Genomic DNA, 15,521 nt, shown 5'->3' on the forward strand with positions numbered 1-15,521 from the left:
ACCAATCAGGCCCCAGTGAAATACTATCTCCTCAGAAAGGTCTGAGGAGGCCCTATGTATTCTTTAGTACAACAACCCTATAGCATTCATAACTACCTTATATTTTCTTATTTACTTATGTCTTTCCACAGCTAAAGTATGAGCTCTGTAAGATCACGGTCTTACTTTATCCCCAGCTGCATTCCTCAAGTGGTACATAGTGAGGACTCAATATTTGTTAACCAAATTAATAGACATTAAATAATATTTTAATTAGACTAAACTTACTGAAAGACCAGTAAATTATAAAAGTTGCCTTTGTGGCATATCTCTCCCAACTCTAGAAATTCCTAGCAAATATTTTATTTTTGTCTCATAGATCAACTTAATGAAATTAAATGTTTATGCAAAAAAAGCCATTCATTTTTTGCTAATATTGTCCAAAGATTACAGAGTATTTTCCTTTTCGATATGTTCTTCCCATTGAATATTCGGCCTGTTGTTTTATAAGATAATTTAAAGCACTGATCAGAAAACTAAAAACATACCAAGAAAAAGCCAAATAACTATGCCTAAGTAAATACTAACTTCCTTTGTATGTCTGTTTCAAGGCCTATTCGGTTTTGAGAACTAAAATATTAACTTTCAAATGCTCTAAGTAAAAGTAGAGGCTGCGGATAACCTATTACTCAAACAACAGTCTGAACAGACACAAGAGTTCTCATCAGAAAAATCAAACAAGATAATGGTTCTGGGGGACGTGAAGGTCCTAACTTAAAACTGGTGGATGGACATCAGAGGAAATGGATTTATTTTTCAACCACTGGACTAAGAGAAGGGATATAACCTATAGAAAAGACATATAGATAAATAATTACAATAAATGTGATTGCTTTAATAACAATGTGTGTGATAATGTTATGACAAAACAGAGGAAGCAGAAGCAAGAATGATTCACTTTGCCCAGAGAAACTTGTGTAACTGACCACAGAACAGAAGAAATTGGTAAGAGGGCAGGAAACAATACAGACTGGTGTTAGTGCTGCAGCAGGGGTAAGAAAGAGCAGACTTAAGAGTACACAGAACTTTTTTTTTTTTTTAGGAGGGCGGGAGAGTGCACCAGCAGGCAGTGGGGGTGTGGATCACAGAGGGAGAGAGAATCCCAAGCAAACACCATACCCAGGGCAGAGCCTGACTCAGGGCTCCACCTCATGACCCTGTGATCATGACCCGAGCTGAAATCAAGAGTCAGATGCTCAACCAACTGAGCCACTCAGGTGCTCCAGTACACAGAACTTTTTAAGGCAGTTCTGATTGTTGGATACAGCAGCTGAGAATGAGATTATCTGATGCAATTCTCTATGTGGATTTCCAGGATACAGTGAGAGGGTGTCACCATTCAGTTAGGGAAAGGCAGAAAGAAGCCATTTGGAAGAAGACAATTTTCAGTTGTGGATACAAAAAGAGAGATGTCTGAGAAAAATAGATTCTCTCATCTATACATGACAGTCATTCAAGCTAAGGACATGAGACTGTCAGGGAATTCAAGAGATCAGAAAAAGAATAAGACCAAAGAGGAAACACTGAAAAAGCGGTTGGGAAGTTGGACAAAGGAGAGAAGCCCAACATGGAAACTGAAAAGAAACAAAAGTTAATAAAAGATAAGAAAATAGAAGCTTAATACAAGTTAATGCAACCTAAAACTGGTTTGAGATAAAATTAGAACCAAGGGTAGACACATGTATACACATATATATGTGCAAAAACAGTACACAGACAAGTGAAAAACCTTCATAAAAGATGATGGCCTAATTTTAAACTCAAAGAAACAGCATTATTCTTTTCAGTAAAATAATTCAAAAGTAATGACATGTTTAGTTAAGTATTTTTGGAAAACATATAATAAATATACCTGAAGTACGTAGTCGAGGGCTATATGTCGAAAACATTTTCTTGTTGCTGTCAGAATGTTCGTGGCCTCTTCAACTTCGTGCTGTTTGTTTCTTTGTACTTGAGCATTTTTTACTAATGCATTTTCCTTTTCCTCACTGACTTTTTCAAATTGCTTCTTGGCATCTTTGAATTTTCTAAGATCTCTAAAAATGAAAATAATAAAACTTCCATAAATCCTACTATGGCTGAGCTACAAACCATACTTTAAGAAATACCATTTTTTGTTGTTGTTGAGGGAAATTATTGGGCTTAAGGGCATGAATATATTCTTAAAACACACATATAATCTTTGGTCAAAGAACTGTAAACACATAAAGGGTAATGGTTTCCATTTCAGTATTCTGAAAATCTGAAATCCTTAATTCATTAGTCATCTTCGTTAACCCTTTGTAAGAAGCCATAAATTTTCATGTATACACTCTAGAAGGAGATTGTGAATGTTAGTCTATTATTTGGAAAGAATCTCTGACACATCACTAACAGGACAACAAATTCTAACCTACTAAACAGCAGTGTGTTATGTTCATGAGATATGCCTTTTTTTTATAGCTTAGAACATCTGTAATTTATCATGAATACTGCATCATAAGCAACTTTATCTGTAGTTTTATATATTCCTCAGTCAGGAATTAAAAGAGAAAAACTGAATTATCAATGTGGGAAAGGAAAACGTTTCTCTCTGGAAAGTTCAGATGTTTTTATTTCTAGTTTAATTTTATTTCACGTAATAAGATGGGATGAATGTGACACAAAAGGCTCACATGTTGCAAAAAGCATGCACTTTCATGATTCATTCTCAAACATTCTATTATCTTCTCTTCAAAGAAAATATCATATTGAGACAATGGAAAACTTAGCCTCCACTATAATAAATAGTATTTTCAACCACTTTTGGAGTCTGCTTTGATTTTGAAAGGTCATTAATTTATTTTATTTTTTAATCTATAACAATCGTAGTTATGTATCCTAAATATAAATTTCACAGTATAAACGATTCCCTGAAAGGCACAAAATCTGATTCCCTTACACAGTAATTCAGGAAGAAATGCAATATACACTTCACAAACCAAAAATTCAAACAAAAACTCCAATATTTTCAATAAATCATAACCCATAAAATTCCTCTCAAAAGATACCAACTCCCAGATGTGATCATTAACTGGTTGCTTTTGTCTTCACTGCAATTGACTTACTCTTTAACAAAGTTCTGAAGCTGTGCTTTAATTGATCTCTGAGTTTGATCAAATAGGATCTAAAAGATAAAATGTAACATAAAACAATCAGAAAAGTAAACAAAAAATAATTCTCATGCAGGTTGATAAATAACACATCCTTCCACCAGTACCCCAATTCTAATAACACTTAAATTTCTTATTGAAAACTACATAAAAATAAGCATTTCAAAAAAGAAACTGAAACTGATGTTCAAGCCAATTCCATCTGGCTAAAAAATAATTTTATTTCTAATTACAGGGAAAATCAAACCTGCATTACCATTTAAATAGAATGTTCAAACAACAGAGCAATTATTTTCTCGATTTTAATTCAAGCCTTGAAAAACAACCTGAAAGAGTAATACAAATTCTACTTCATTTACTACAGAAATTTCTTTACTTTAACATATCAAAACACATCAATTAAAAACTACTCCAGAACCGCCTTATATCTTAGTTAGAGGTTACTCATTTGGGAAGACCTAGGGATTTAAATATTTTACATTCTTAATTCGAGTAAACGTGATATAGTCCTTTAGTTTCCATGACTGCTAAGACTGGAAAACAAGAATACAATTTTTTTTTTAATTTTTACTTTATTTATTTATTTATTTTTTATTTATTTTTATTTTTTTATGATAGTCACAGAGAGAGAGAGAGGCAGAGACACAGACAGAGGGAGAAGCAGGCTCCATGCACCGGGAGCCCGACGTGGGATTCAATCCCGGGTCTCCAGGATCGCGCCCTGGGCCAAAGGCAGGCGCCAAACCGCTGCGCCACCCAGGGATCCCACAAGAATACAATTTTATTCTTCGTGACAATATTTTGCCCCAATTAAATAATTCCACATATTAAACTCCAGGAGCTCCATGTGTAGGAAATTTCACTGGGCTTGTCATGGAAATTCTGACTATTTTCATAATTTACAGATACTCTTCAGAGTTTGAAACAGATGTCAGATGAACAGACAAAAATCAATATTCAAAACAAAAGGAAAAAAAAAAAAAACAAAAGAAACTCCTATGTTCTCATTAAAAACAGTACCAATATCGTTGTCTCTGAAATCTTGCTACTAGCAAAGTGTCATGTTCTTGCCTAGATACCAACACCACACACACACACACACACACACACACCACCTGAATTGAGTATTACAGGATTCAAAAATCTGACAATTTACTTCCAGAGAGGAAAAAAAAAAATGTTTTTTTGTAATATGTTAAACCCAAAGTTTTAAATCTAAATTAGCAGAAGGAAATAATAAAGAAGACTGGGGGCAGCCTGAGTGGCTCAGCGGTTTAGCTTTTAGCGCCGCCTTCAGCCCAGGGCCTGACCCTGGAGACCCAGGATCGAGTCCCACGTCGGGCTCCCTGTATGGAGCCTGCTTCTCCCTCTGCCTGTGTCTCTGCCTCTCTCTCTCTCTCTCTCTCTCTCTCAATCTCTGTCTCTCACGAATAAATAAATCTTAAAAAAAAAAAAAGAAGAAAAGAAAGAAGACTGGAAGTCAGCTAAACAGAAAACAAAATCAGTAACCAAAATTCAACAAAACCATAAGCTAGTTCTTTCAAAAGATCTTTAAAGTCGATAAACCTACCGTCAAAGCAACCAAGGAAAACTTTTAAAACACAAACTTCAAGCTCAGTCAGTTAAGTGTCTAACTCTTGATTTTGGCTCAGGTCATGATCTCAGGGTTGTGAGATCCCCAGCTCCATGCTGGGTATGGAGCCTCTAGAGATTCTCTCCCTCCTTCTCCATCTGTCCCTCCCCAAAACACTAAAACAACAACAACAACAAAAACACTTCAAATACCAAGAAGTAGAGAGATAACAACACACATATTCTACAAATATTAAAAAGGATAATCAAAGGAATTGAAGAATAATTTTTTTATTTTTTTTTAATTTTTATTTATTTATGATAGTCACAGAGAGATAGAGAGAGAGGCAGAGACACAGGCAGAGGGAGAAGCAGGCTCCATGCACCGGGAGCCCGATGTGGGATTCGATCCCGGGTCTCCAGGATCGCGCCCTGGGCCAAAGGCAGGCGCCAAACCGCTGTGCCACCCAGGGATCCCTGAAGAATAATTTTAATGCCTATAAATTCAACCAACGAGATGGGTTAATTCTTTGAAAAACAAACACTACCAAAGCTCACTCAGTAAGAAATCAATAACCTAAACAGAATTAAAGAAATAGAATCTATAGTTAAAAACCTCCCATATCAAAAAAAAAAAACAAAAAAAACAAAAAAAAACAAAAAAACCTCCCATATCTGGGATGCCTGGGTGGCAGGGATGCCTGGGTGGCTCAGCCACTGGGTGTCTGCCTTTGGCTCAGGGCATGACCCCAGGATCCTGGGATTGAATCCCACATCTGGCTCCTTGCATGGAGCCTGCTCCTCCCTCTGCCTATGTCTCTGTCTCTCTCTCTCTGTGTCTCTCATGAATAAAGAAAGTCTTAAAAAAAAAAAAAACTCCCATATCCTATAAAATTAAAGCTACACTTACATAAAACCTAGCAAACCCACTTGTAGGTACTTGCCCCAGAAGAAAAACTTAGGTTTACACCAAAATCAGTATGCAAATATTTATAGCACTTCTGTTCCTAATTGCCAAAAACTGGAAACAATCCAAATGTCCTTGAAGAAATAGACTATGGTACATCCATCATGGAATACTGCTCAGCAATAAAAAGGAACAACCGTTTTATTTATTATTATTATTATTAATACATACAACAACATAGATGAATCTCAATGGATTTAACTAACTAAAACAAGTCATCTTCAAAAGGCTACAATACAAGCTATATGATTCCATCTATATGACACTTGGGAAACGATAAAACTATACAGATGAAGAATGAATCAGTAATTTCTAGTGGTCAAGTAGTGTAGAAGGAAGAATACTAACAAAGGAGTAACATAAGGGTATTTTTAGGGTTGCTGAAACTGTCATGCATATAGATAGTGATATAGAGATCCAATCGTATGAGTCTGTCAAAATTCATAAAGCTAATTTATATTATTTATCGTAGAATTAGGATAAAAAAATCCTAAAATTTGTATGGAACCACAAAAGACCTCAAAGACCCAAAGTAATCTTGCAAAAGAAGAACAAAATTGGAGGCATCACAATCCCTAGATTTCAAACTACACTACAAAATATCAACATAGTATGGTACTAGCACAAAAACAAACACAGATATCAGTGGAACAGAACAAAGAGCCCAGAAATAAACTCCTACTCAACTAATCTACAACAAAGGAAGCAGAATGTACAGCAAGGACAACAGTCTCTTCAACACATCCTGTTGGGAAAACGGACAGCCACGTGCAAAAGAAGGAAACTGGACCACTTTCTTACACCACACACAAAAATAAACTCAAAGTAGATTAAAGACCTAAATGAGACGCCCGAAACCATAAATATCCAAAAAATACATAGACAGTAAACTCTTGGATATTGGCCTTATCAATATTTTTCTCAATTTCTCTCTCCAGGAAAGGGAAACAAAAGAAAAATAAACAACTGGGACTATATATATCAAACTAAAAAGCTTTCGAACAGTAAAGGAAACCATCAATTTAAAAAAATGGCAATATACTGAATGGGAAAAGAAATTTGCAAATGATGTATCTGATAAGGGGTTAATACTCAAAATACATGAAGAACTCCTACACAAGGGAGCCTGGGTGGCTCAGTCAAGCATCTGCCTTCAACTCAGGTCATGATCTCTGGGTTCTGGGATCGAGCCCCGTATTGGACTCCCCAGCAATAGGGAGTCTGCTTGTTCCTTTCATTCTCCCTCTGTGATCTCTGTTGCTCTCACTTTCGCTCAAATAAATAAATAAAATCTTAAAAAAAAAAAAAAAAGAACTCATACACAAAACAATCTGGTTTAAAAATTGGCAGAGAGCCTAGGTAGACATTCTTCCAAAGAATACACACAAATGGCCAACAAACACATGAAAAGAAGCTCAACATCATTCATCATCAGGGAAATACAAATCAAAACCACAATGAGCTCTCGCGTCACACAAGTCAGAATGGCTAGTACCAAAAAGACAAGAAGAAGTGTTGGTGAGGATATGGAGGTAAGGGAGCCCTCAATACCCCGCATGAACACAGATGCAAAATATCTTTATAACAATGATATATAACAACAACAACATATAAAAAGGACAACATATCATAACTAATTGGGATTTATTCTGGAAATGCAAGATTGATTTAACTAAATTCATAAATTAATGACTATAATTTACCCTGCTAACAAATTCAAAGAAACTATATGACTATCTCAACAGAGACAAAAAAGTATTTGACAAAATCCAACATCCGTTCCTGAAAAAAAAAAATTCTCAGGAATCCAAGAATAGAAGGGAACTTCCTTAAACTAATAAAAGGCGCATATGAGAAACCTAACATATTTAGTGGTGAAAGGCTTCTTATCAGCAATGATCAAGAATAAGGCAAGAATGTCATTATTTCTATTCAACATTGTACTAGGAATCCTAGCAGTGCAATCCAGCAAGAAAATTGAAAATACTAAAAAGGAAGAATACAAAACTCTTTATCCACAGATGATATGATTTGCTACAGATACTACTACGAAATTTACAGAAAACTCTACTGGAACTAGTACAGTCTAGCAGACTGGTGGTATTTAGCAAGGCCTCAGGAAAACAGTCAATATACATAAATCAGTGCTATGTCTATATACCAGTAACAACTAATTAGAGGGATCCCTGGGTGGCGCAGCGGTTTAGCGCCTGCCTTTGGCCCAGGGCGTGATCCTGGAGACCCGGGATCGAATCCCACGTCAGGCTCCCGGTGCTTGGAGCCTGCTTCTCCCTCTGCCTATGTCTCTGCCTCTCTCTCTCTCTCTCTCTCTCTCTCTCTCTGTGTAACTATCATAAATAAATAAATAAATAAATAAATAAATAAATAAATAAATAAATAAATAAAACTAATTAGAAACTGAACTTTAAAAAATATCATTTACAATAGCATCAAAAAATAGGAAATGCTTAGGGATACATTTGACAAAAGATACATAAGACTTCTACAGTCAGGACTACAAAACATTACCAAGAGAAATTAAAGAAAACTTAAATGCAGAGATATACTGTGTTCATGGTTTCAAGACTCAGTATTAATATGATGTCAGTTTTCACCATATTGATCTATACATCCAATGCAATACCCCTCTAAATCCCAGTAAGATTTTCTCTAGAAGGTGAAAATCTGATTCTAAAATTTATACCAAAATGTAAAAAACCTTCCAGGTGTTCTATAGCCCAGCCAATTTTGAAAAGAAGGAACAAAGCTGGAATACCTAACACTACCTGACTTTAGGACTCATACCATGAAAGCTACGGTAATCGAGGCTATTGTAGTATTAGAACAAACAGGCAAAAAGATAAGTGAAACAAAATAGAACCCAAAAATGACCCACACGCCTTTTTTTAGACAAAAGGTACCAACACTGTGGTGCTGGTGGTATACTGATGAGCATAGCTGCCTTCGAAAGGTGCCAATATGGGAAAGATAATTTTTTGAGCAAATGATGTTAGAACAAACAACAGACAAGCCATATGCTGAAAAAAAAAATAAAACTTGACCTTTCCACCATGCAACATACAGGAAAATTTACTCAGAATGGATCACAAATCTAAACACAGAATAAACTAGGCAAACATTTCTTGGTGGAACACAAAAAGAAAACTATAAAAGAAAATGATAAATTGACAATCAAAATTTAAAATATTGCTCTTTAAAAGATACTGTTATAAAAGTGAAAAAGACAAGCCAAAACCTGGGAGAAAGTATCTGCAAAACATTTATTCAAAAGACACATTTGGAATATAGAAAGAACTCTTACAACTAAATAGTAAGATTTTAAATATCCAAAAAATTTTAGTGAGCAACATATCTGACATTTCACCAAAGATATGTTGATGGAAAATAAACACAAAAAAAGATGTTCAGTAGGCCATCTGCGTGGCTCAAAGGTCTGCCTTGGGCTAGGGTCATGATCCCGGAGAGGCCAGAATTCAGGGATGGAGCCCCCACCTGACCCTACCTACTCAGCAGGGAGTCTGCTTCTCCCTCTCCCTCTGCCCCCACCAACTCATTTACTCTCTACTTTCTCTAATAAATAAATAATTTTTTTAAAAAATGCTCAGCATCATTAGTCATTAGGAAAATTAAATTAAAACTATGATCAATTTTTATTTTTTTTATTACTTTTTAAAGATTTTATTTATTCATTCATGAGAGACACAGAAACAGAGGCAGAGACACAGGCAGAGGGAGAAGCAGGCTCCCTGCAGAGAGCCCAATGTGGACTCGATCCCAGAACCCCAGGATCACACCCTGAGCTGAAGGCAGACGTTCAACCACTGAGCCACCCAAGTATCCCACTACAATAAATCTTTTTAAAGTGACCATACCAAGAGTTGTTGATCATCTGAAGCAAGTAGAACTCTCATACCTGGCTGCTATAAAATATATAACCAACTTTGGAAAACAATTTCCAAATCTGGGGAGGTTTTCTTTAATTTCTTTGAAGAAGTTAAAATTTTTTAGAACTTTAACACAGGAAACAATATTAACATTATTACTATAAACAACAATAAGTTTTTTTCTTCCCTTAATTTTTCTTAGCAATGTTTTTTTCTTTGTATCGTCTTCACTATACAAATTTTTTAAAAAGTTAAACATAATCCTACCTTATGAATTAGCCATTCTACTCCTAGCTATTTACACAGAAGAAATAAATGCATGTATCTATATAAACTTTACATATATTTTTATAAGCAGCCTTATTTTGTAATAGTCAAAACCCAGAAACAACTCATATGTTCATTGTGGTGGCTTTAAAATAATGTCCAGAGATTTTTTAACACTCTTCCCCCCTTCAGAAGTAGAGTCTGATGCTTTCACCTTTGAGAATAGGCTGGTCATATAGTGTCTTACTTCTACCAAATGGTAATATGGAGAAAGTGACAATGTGTGGCTTCTAAGACTAAGTCATGAAAAGTATTGCAGCTCTCTCTTTGCCCTTGCTCTTGGGTCACTTGATAAGGAGTAAGCACATTGCAGGTAGCAGGGACACTCAGGCAGCCCAGGGAGGAGGCTCCTTGGGAGGAACTGAGGCCTGCCTGAATCCAAGAGCCATGTGCATGGCCCTATTTGGAATTGGATCCTCCAGCCCCAGTAAAGTTTTCAACTGACTGGGGCCCAGCCAACACCCTAACAGCAAGTCAGAGCAACCCAGCTATGTCTCTCTAAAAACTCCTGGCCCAGAAACCATGATGATAAATGTTTACTGTTTTAAGCCACTAAATTTTGGGGTAATCCACTATATAGCAATAGATAATTAATATATCCATCAACAGGCAAATGAAAATTATGATATATCCATACAATGTAAAAACTATTAAGCAATAAAACAGAATGGATTAATGATTAACATAACGCTATTGACTCAAAATACGATTCCATTTCTGTACATTTAAGTATAGAAAATCCAAATTAATCATAATGATAGAAAGCAGATCAGCGAATGACTAGAAATGAGAATCACAAAGTGGCAAAGGAAAACTTTTGAGATATGACTGTTCATTCAGGTGACATGGAGGTTTATATATGTCAACACTTACAAAATTGTACACTTTAACACGCTGTTTATATAAATTATTCCTCAATAACGCTGTCTAAAAAATTAATGTATTCCAGAGAGAAAAAACACAATGTTTTCCTGTGTAGCACTGTCATTGTTTTACAACCATAGAAACATTACCATCTACATCCTTGAAGACACAGCATTACCTAAATTTCATAAACATTTGAAAAGGATAAAAAGTATTTTAGGAATCTGCCAATTGTCTAGGCAACATATCTTCAACACCTCTATTACAGTGAAAAGTACATTGTTAATGCAAAAGCACCTGAGTAAAGAGCTGTCTCCTACTGGCCAGTGGCATGCCACCTGGTCACCTACCAGCTAACTACTGCATCTTCCTGGGGAGAACTTCTCCACAGGGCTGCCCGTTGGTCCCATTTCCTAGTCACTCATCTGTGCTCTGCCTGAGGCTGAATTCACAGCAGTCCTTTTCATATGCAGAACATAAAAAGCTCTACAGAGAACTAGAGAATGAAATAAAAGTAGCCTTGTGGGTGTTCCTGGAAGCCAGCTACCAAATAAAGTTTGTAAGACTCTTTCCACAAGTTTTCACCTTTTATCTGATTTCCCCATTTCCCTTGTGTTGCCTTCTACTATCTTCACTAGTTGCAGATTCTGATCCAGATCTCATCTAAAGTGCTCAGGACCACCCAAAAACTTTACCTAGGCTTTAGACCAAAAAAAAAATGGTTTTATCCTCAGAATTGAATACATCTCGGGTCTTCTCTTTTGTTTCTATACCACAAAACCTGGAATAGTGTAATAAAGCCACAGTGAGAGATTTGGAGGGTGAGGGAAGCTACCAACACAAAAGCTAAGGTTCAGTTCCATTTCTGGAAATTAACAGTATTATTCCTAGCAACATGTACATAAAACAAATAATCAACAATACATTATTTAACTTGTTAATTATACAAAGGATCTGACTTTAGTGTACAGATAATGTACAGCCGTTTAAAACCAATGGCTTGGGCAGCCCTGGTGGCTCAGCGGTTTAGCACGGCCTTCAGCCCGGGGCCTGATCCTGGAGACCAGGGACTGAGTCCCACATCGGGCTCCCTGCAAGGAGCCTACTTCTCCCTCTGCCTGTGTCTCTGCCTCTGTGTATGTGTGTGTGTATCTCTTATGAATAAATAAATTTTAAAAATCTTTAAAATAAATAAATAAAAATAAAATAAAATAAAACCAATGGCTTTGGGGCACCTGGATGACTCAGTTGTTTAAATAGCACTCTCGATTTCAGCTCAGGTCCTGATCTCAGGTTGTCAGATCAAGCCCTGCCTCAGGCTCTGAGCTCTGGCAGAGTCCACCAGTCCCTCTCCCTCAGCTCCTTCCCTTTCCCCCTCTCTCAAATAAATAAAATCTTTTTTAAAAAAATGAAAAAGGATCTGACTATAGTGCACAAACAACATATAGCTGTTAAAAACCAATGGCTTTGGGGTGCTTGGGTGGCTCAGTAGGTTAAGCGGCAGACTCTTCATTTCAGTCCAGGTCATGATCTTAGGGTCATGGGATCAAGCTCCACATTAGGTTCTGCACTTAGTGGGGACTCTGCTCGAGGATTCTCTCTCTCTCTCCTCCTCTCCCCGTCCCTCACTTGTTCTCTCTCACTCTCTCTCTAAAATAAATAAATAAATCTTTAAAACCAATGTCTTATACTCGCATGTCTGAATCCAGTTAAAGCAACACTATTTCACCTGCTTTCAGGAAAGGATGAAAGCTGAGATGCACTTTACACATGGCAAACAGTATTCTAGGAAGGTTAGTGGAAGAAGACTACACATCCATAGTTGATATTGAAAAGTTTCCAGCTCCTACCACTTAGGTCCCAATGGCTAAAAGTATAAATTTTGTACTTTTAAAGTCTTTGTCATCCATTTAAACATTATTCAGCTACCATAGTACCCTCTTCTATAATTCTACAGGACACAATCATTCCTGTCCTTTCCAAAATCTATAGAAGCTATGGCTGTGGACTCATTGAATTTTTTTAAAGATTTACTTATTTTACTTATTTGAGAGAAAGATCATGAGTGAGTATGATAGAGAGGGAGAGGGAGAGGGTCTCAAGCAGACTCCTAGTTCAATCCTACAACCCTAGCCAAAATCAAGTGTTGGATGCTTAACCCACTGGGCCACCCAGGCACCCCTGGACTCAATCTTTTCATTAATCTCACTAGGATGTAATAAACAGGCCAATAATAAATCAAGAGGACTCTTCTTTGCTATCATCAGAACATGCCCCCATATGCAAATGATTGTTTATTATTTGTTCCTCTTTGCTACATTCTCTGCCTGTCCTGATCTATCCATTTCTCTAAATTCTTCTTTCTCCCTTCATTCCTCTAAAACATTGATTCTTCACTAGCTTAAGTATGAAAATCACCTGTAAAGCTAAGAGAAAATACCAAGATCCAAACTTGTTGAAGAAAGAAAGAATCCCTGGGGCACCTGGGTGGCTCAGTCAGTTGGGTATCCCACTCTTGATTTCAACTCAGGTCATGATCTCAAATAGGGAGACGGAACCCCACCTCCAGCTTGACACTGAGTTTGCTTAAGATTCTCTCCCTCTGCCTCTCCCTCCCAATACCATTCCCTACTAAAAAAACGGAAAAAAAAAAAGCACACACTTCTGTATTTTTAAAGATTTTATTTATTTATTCATGAGAGACACACACACAGAGAGAGAGAGAGAGACAGAGACAGAGACAGACACACAGGCAGAAGCAGGCTCCATGCAGGGAGCCCAATGTGGGACTCAATCCCGGGTCTCCAGGATCATGCCCTGGGCCAAAGGCGGCGCTAAACCACTGAGCCACCGGGGCTGCGCACTTCTGTATTTTTATTAAGTTTGCTAGGTGATCCTATTACTTAAAGATTGAGACAAACTGCTCTAATCCAGGGGTTAAATTGGTTGCACATTAGGATGTCCTAGGGAACTTCTAAATACCCTAATGCTGATAATCAGAAACACTGGGGAGACTCAAGAATCAATAAATTTAAAGTTCCCCAGGAGTGAACCAGCATTATTCATATCACCTGGGTGCTTGTTAGAAAAGGAGAATTTCCAAAACCAAGCCAGACTCAGAGAATCAGAGTCTGCATTTACCAAGACTTCCAAGTAGTCTGTTTGGGGGAAGCACTGCATTATTTCTCAAACTAGGCTGCACACTGGAATGACCTGGAGACCTTTGAAAATTACTGATGCCTGGTTCCTACTTCCAGAGATTCTGGTATTAGCTAGTCTGGATTGCAGCCTTGCAGATTTCACCCACTACCATTCCACTGAGAAAACGTCATCAAGGTAGCTAGTCTTTAAATCGCTTCCACTAAAGCAGAAAAAGGTCTCTCTTCAGTAAGTGTCATGACAGATACAGTCCCTGGAAGTACACAAAAAATAAAGTACTTCTTTAGAGCAGAGGTCAGCACAATTTTTTTCTGTAAAGGACTGCACAGTATTTTAGGCTTGTGGGCCATGTGGTCTCTCTCACAACTACTCTTTTTGTAGTGCGAAAGTAGCTGTAGACAATACAGAAAAACAGAATGTGTTGCATATAAATGAAACTTTATATGCAAAAGGGGGGTGATGAGCTAGTTTTGACCTTCAAACACAAGTGGCCAGCCCCTGCTCTAAACAGTGGTTCTCAAACTTTATGGTACCTCAGAATTGCCTAGAAGGCTTGTTCAAACACAGATTGCTGGCTCCCTTCCACCCACCCCAGAACTGCTGAATCCCCAAGTGATGTTGAAGCTATTAGTCCATGAATCACAGTTTGAGAATCACTGATTCAAAGTAGTGGTTCTCAAACTTAACTACATGTCAGAATCACTTACAGAAATTTTTAAATTCTGATGCTATACTCTAGATGACCTAAATTGAAATCTCTGGGGAAGGGGTCAAATATTCTACTGTAAAGGTTCCAAACACTTGGGTCATGGCACACACTACTGGTGTGTTCAAAGAGAGAGTAGACAGTATACACAGATGGCCACCAACAAGTCCTCTCATTCTTCCATGTGCATGGCACTCTCCCGCCAAAATGTAGAGTTTATTTCCCTTTTCCTTGAATCTGAGGTAGCCCTGTGTCTTGCTTTGACCAAAAGAAGCAGAAGTGATCCTGTGTGATTTCCAGACCTAGGCCTTAAGAAGTCTTACACCTATTGATTTCACCCACTTGAAAGCCAGCCATCATATTAAGTCTGACTACCCTGATGGAGAGAGACCACATTTTAAGAGAAAAGCTCCAGAAAAAAAGACTAGAAAGGGCAGGAGATGGGGATCCCTGGGTGGTTCAGTGGCTTGGCGCCTGCCTTCAACCCAGGATGTGATCTTGGAGTCCCAGGATCAAGTCCCATGTCAGGCTCCTTGCATGGAGCCTGCTTCTCCCTCTGCCTGTGTCTCTGCCTCACTCTCAATCTCTCTCTCTCTCCCTCTCATGAATAAATGAATAAAAGAAGGAAGGAAGGAAGGAAGGAAGGAAGGAAGGAAGGAAGGAAGGAAGGAAGGATGGATGACAGGAGAAGCGTGGCCAACTCCAGACATACTAGCCACCCCAGCTGATGTACCAAATATGTTGGATCCTCCGGCCACACACAAGCCACTCAGCCAACACCAACTGAAGTAGAGACAAGCTGCCCCCCACCCTCCAAGGCCTACTCAAACATATGACAGTAGTTGGTTTAA

General features: G+C 37.6%; 1 protein-coding gene across 3 annotated transcripts in view; it reads right to left on the reverse strand.

The window, feature by feature from the left end:
* ACAP2 (ArfGAP with coiled-coil, ankyrin repeat and PH domains 2) overlaps positions 1-15,521 on the reverse strand; it is a 127,031-nt gene that overhangs the window by 50,966 nt on the left and 60,544 nt on the right. For all 3 annotated transcript variants that reach the window (XM_041770258.1, XM_041770264.1, XM_041770270.1), the window contains exons 5-6: positions 3,126-3,184; positions 1,892-2,075 (exon numbers count right to left, since the gene is read on the reverse strand). In XM_041770258.1, the coding sequence (XP_041626192.1) occupies positions 1,892-2,075; positions 3,126-3,184 (243 nt within the window). The remainder of the gene's footprint in view (positions 1-1,891; positions 2,076-3,125; positions 3,185-15,521) is intronic.

Source organism: Vulpes lagopus, chromosome 1 (genome assembly GCF_018345385.1).
Source record: "Vulpes lagopus strain Blue_001 chromosome 1, ASM1834538v1, whole genome shotgun sequence".
NCBI lineage: Eukaryota > Metazoa > Chordata > Mammalia > Carnivora > Canidae > Vulpes > Vulpes lagopus.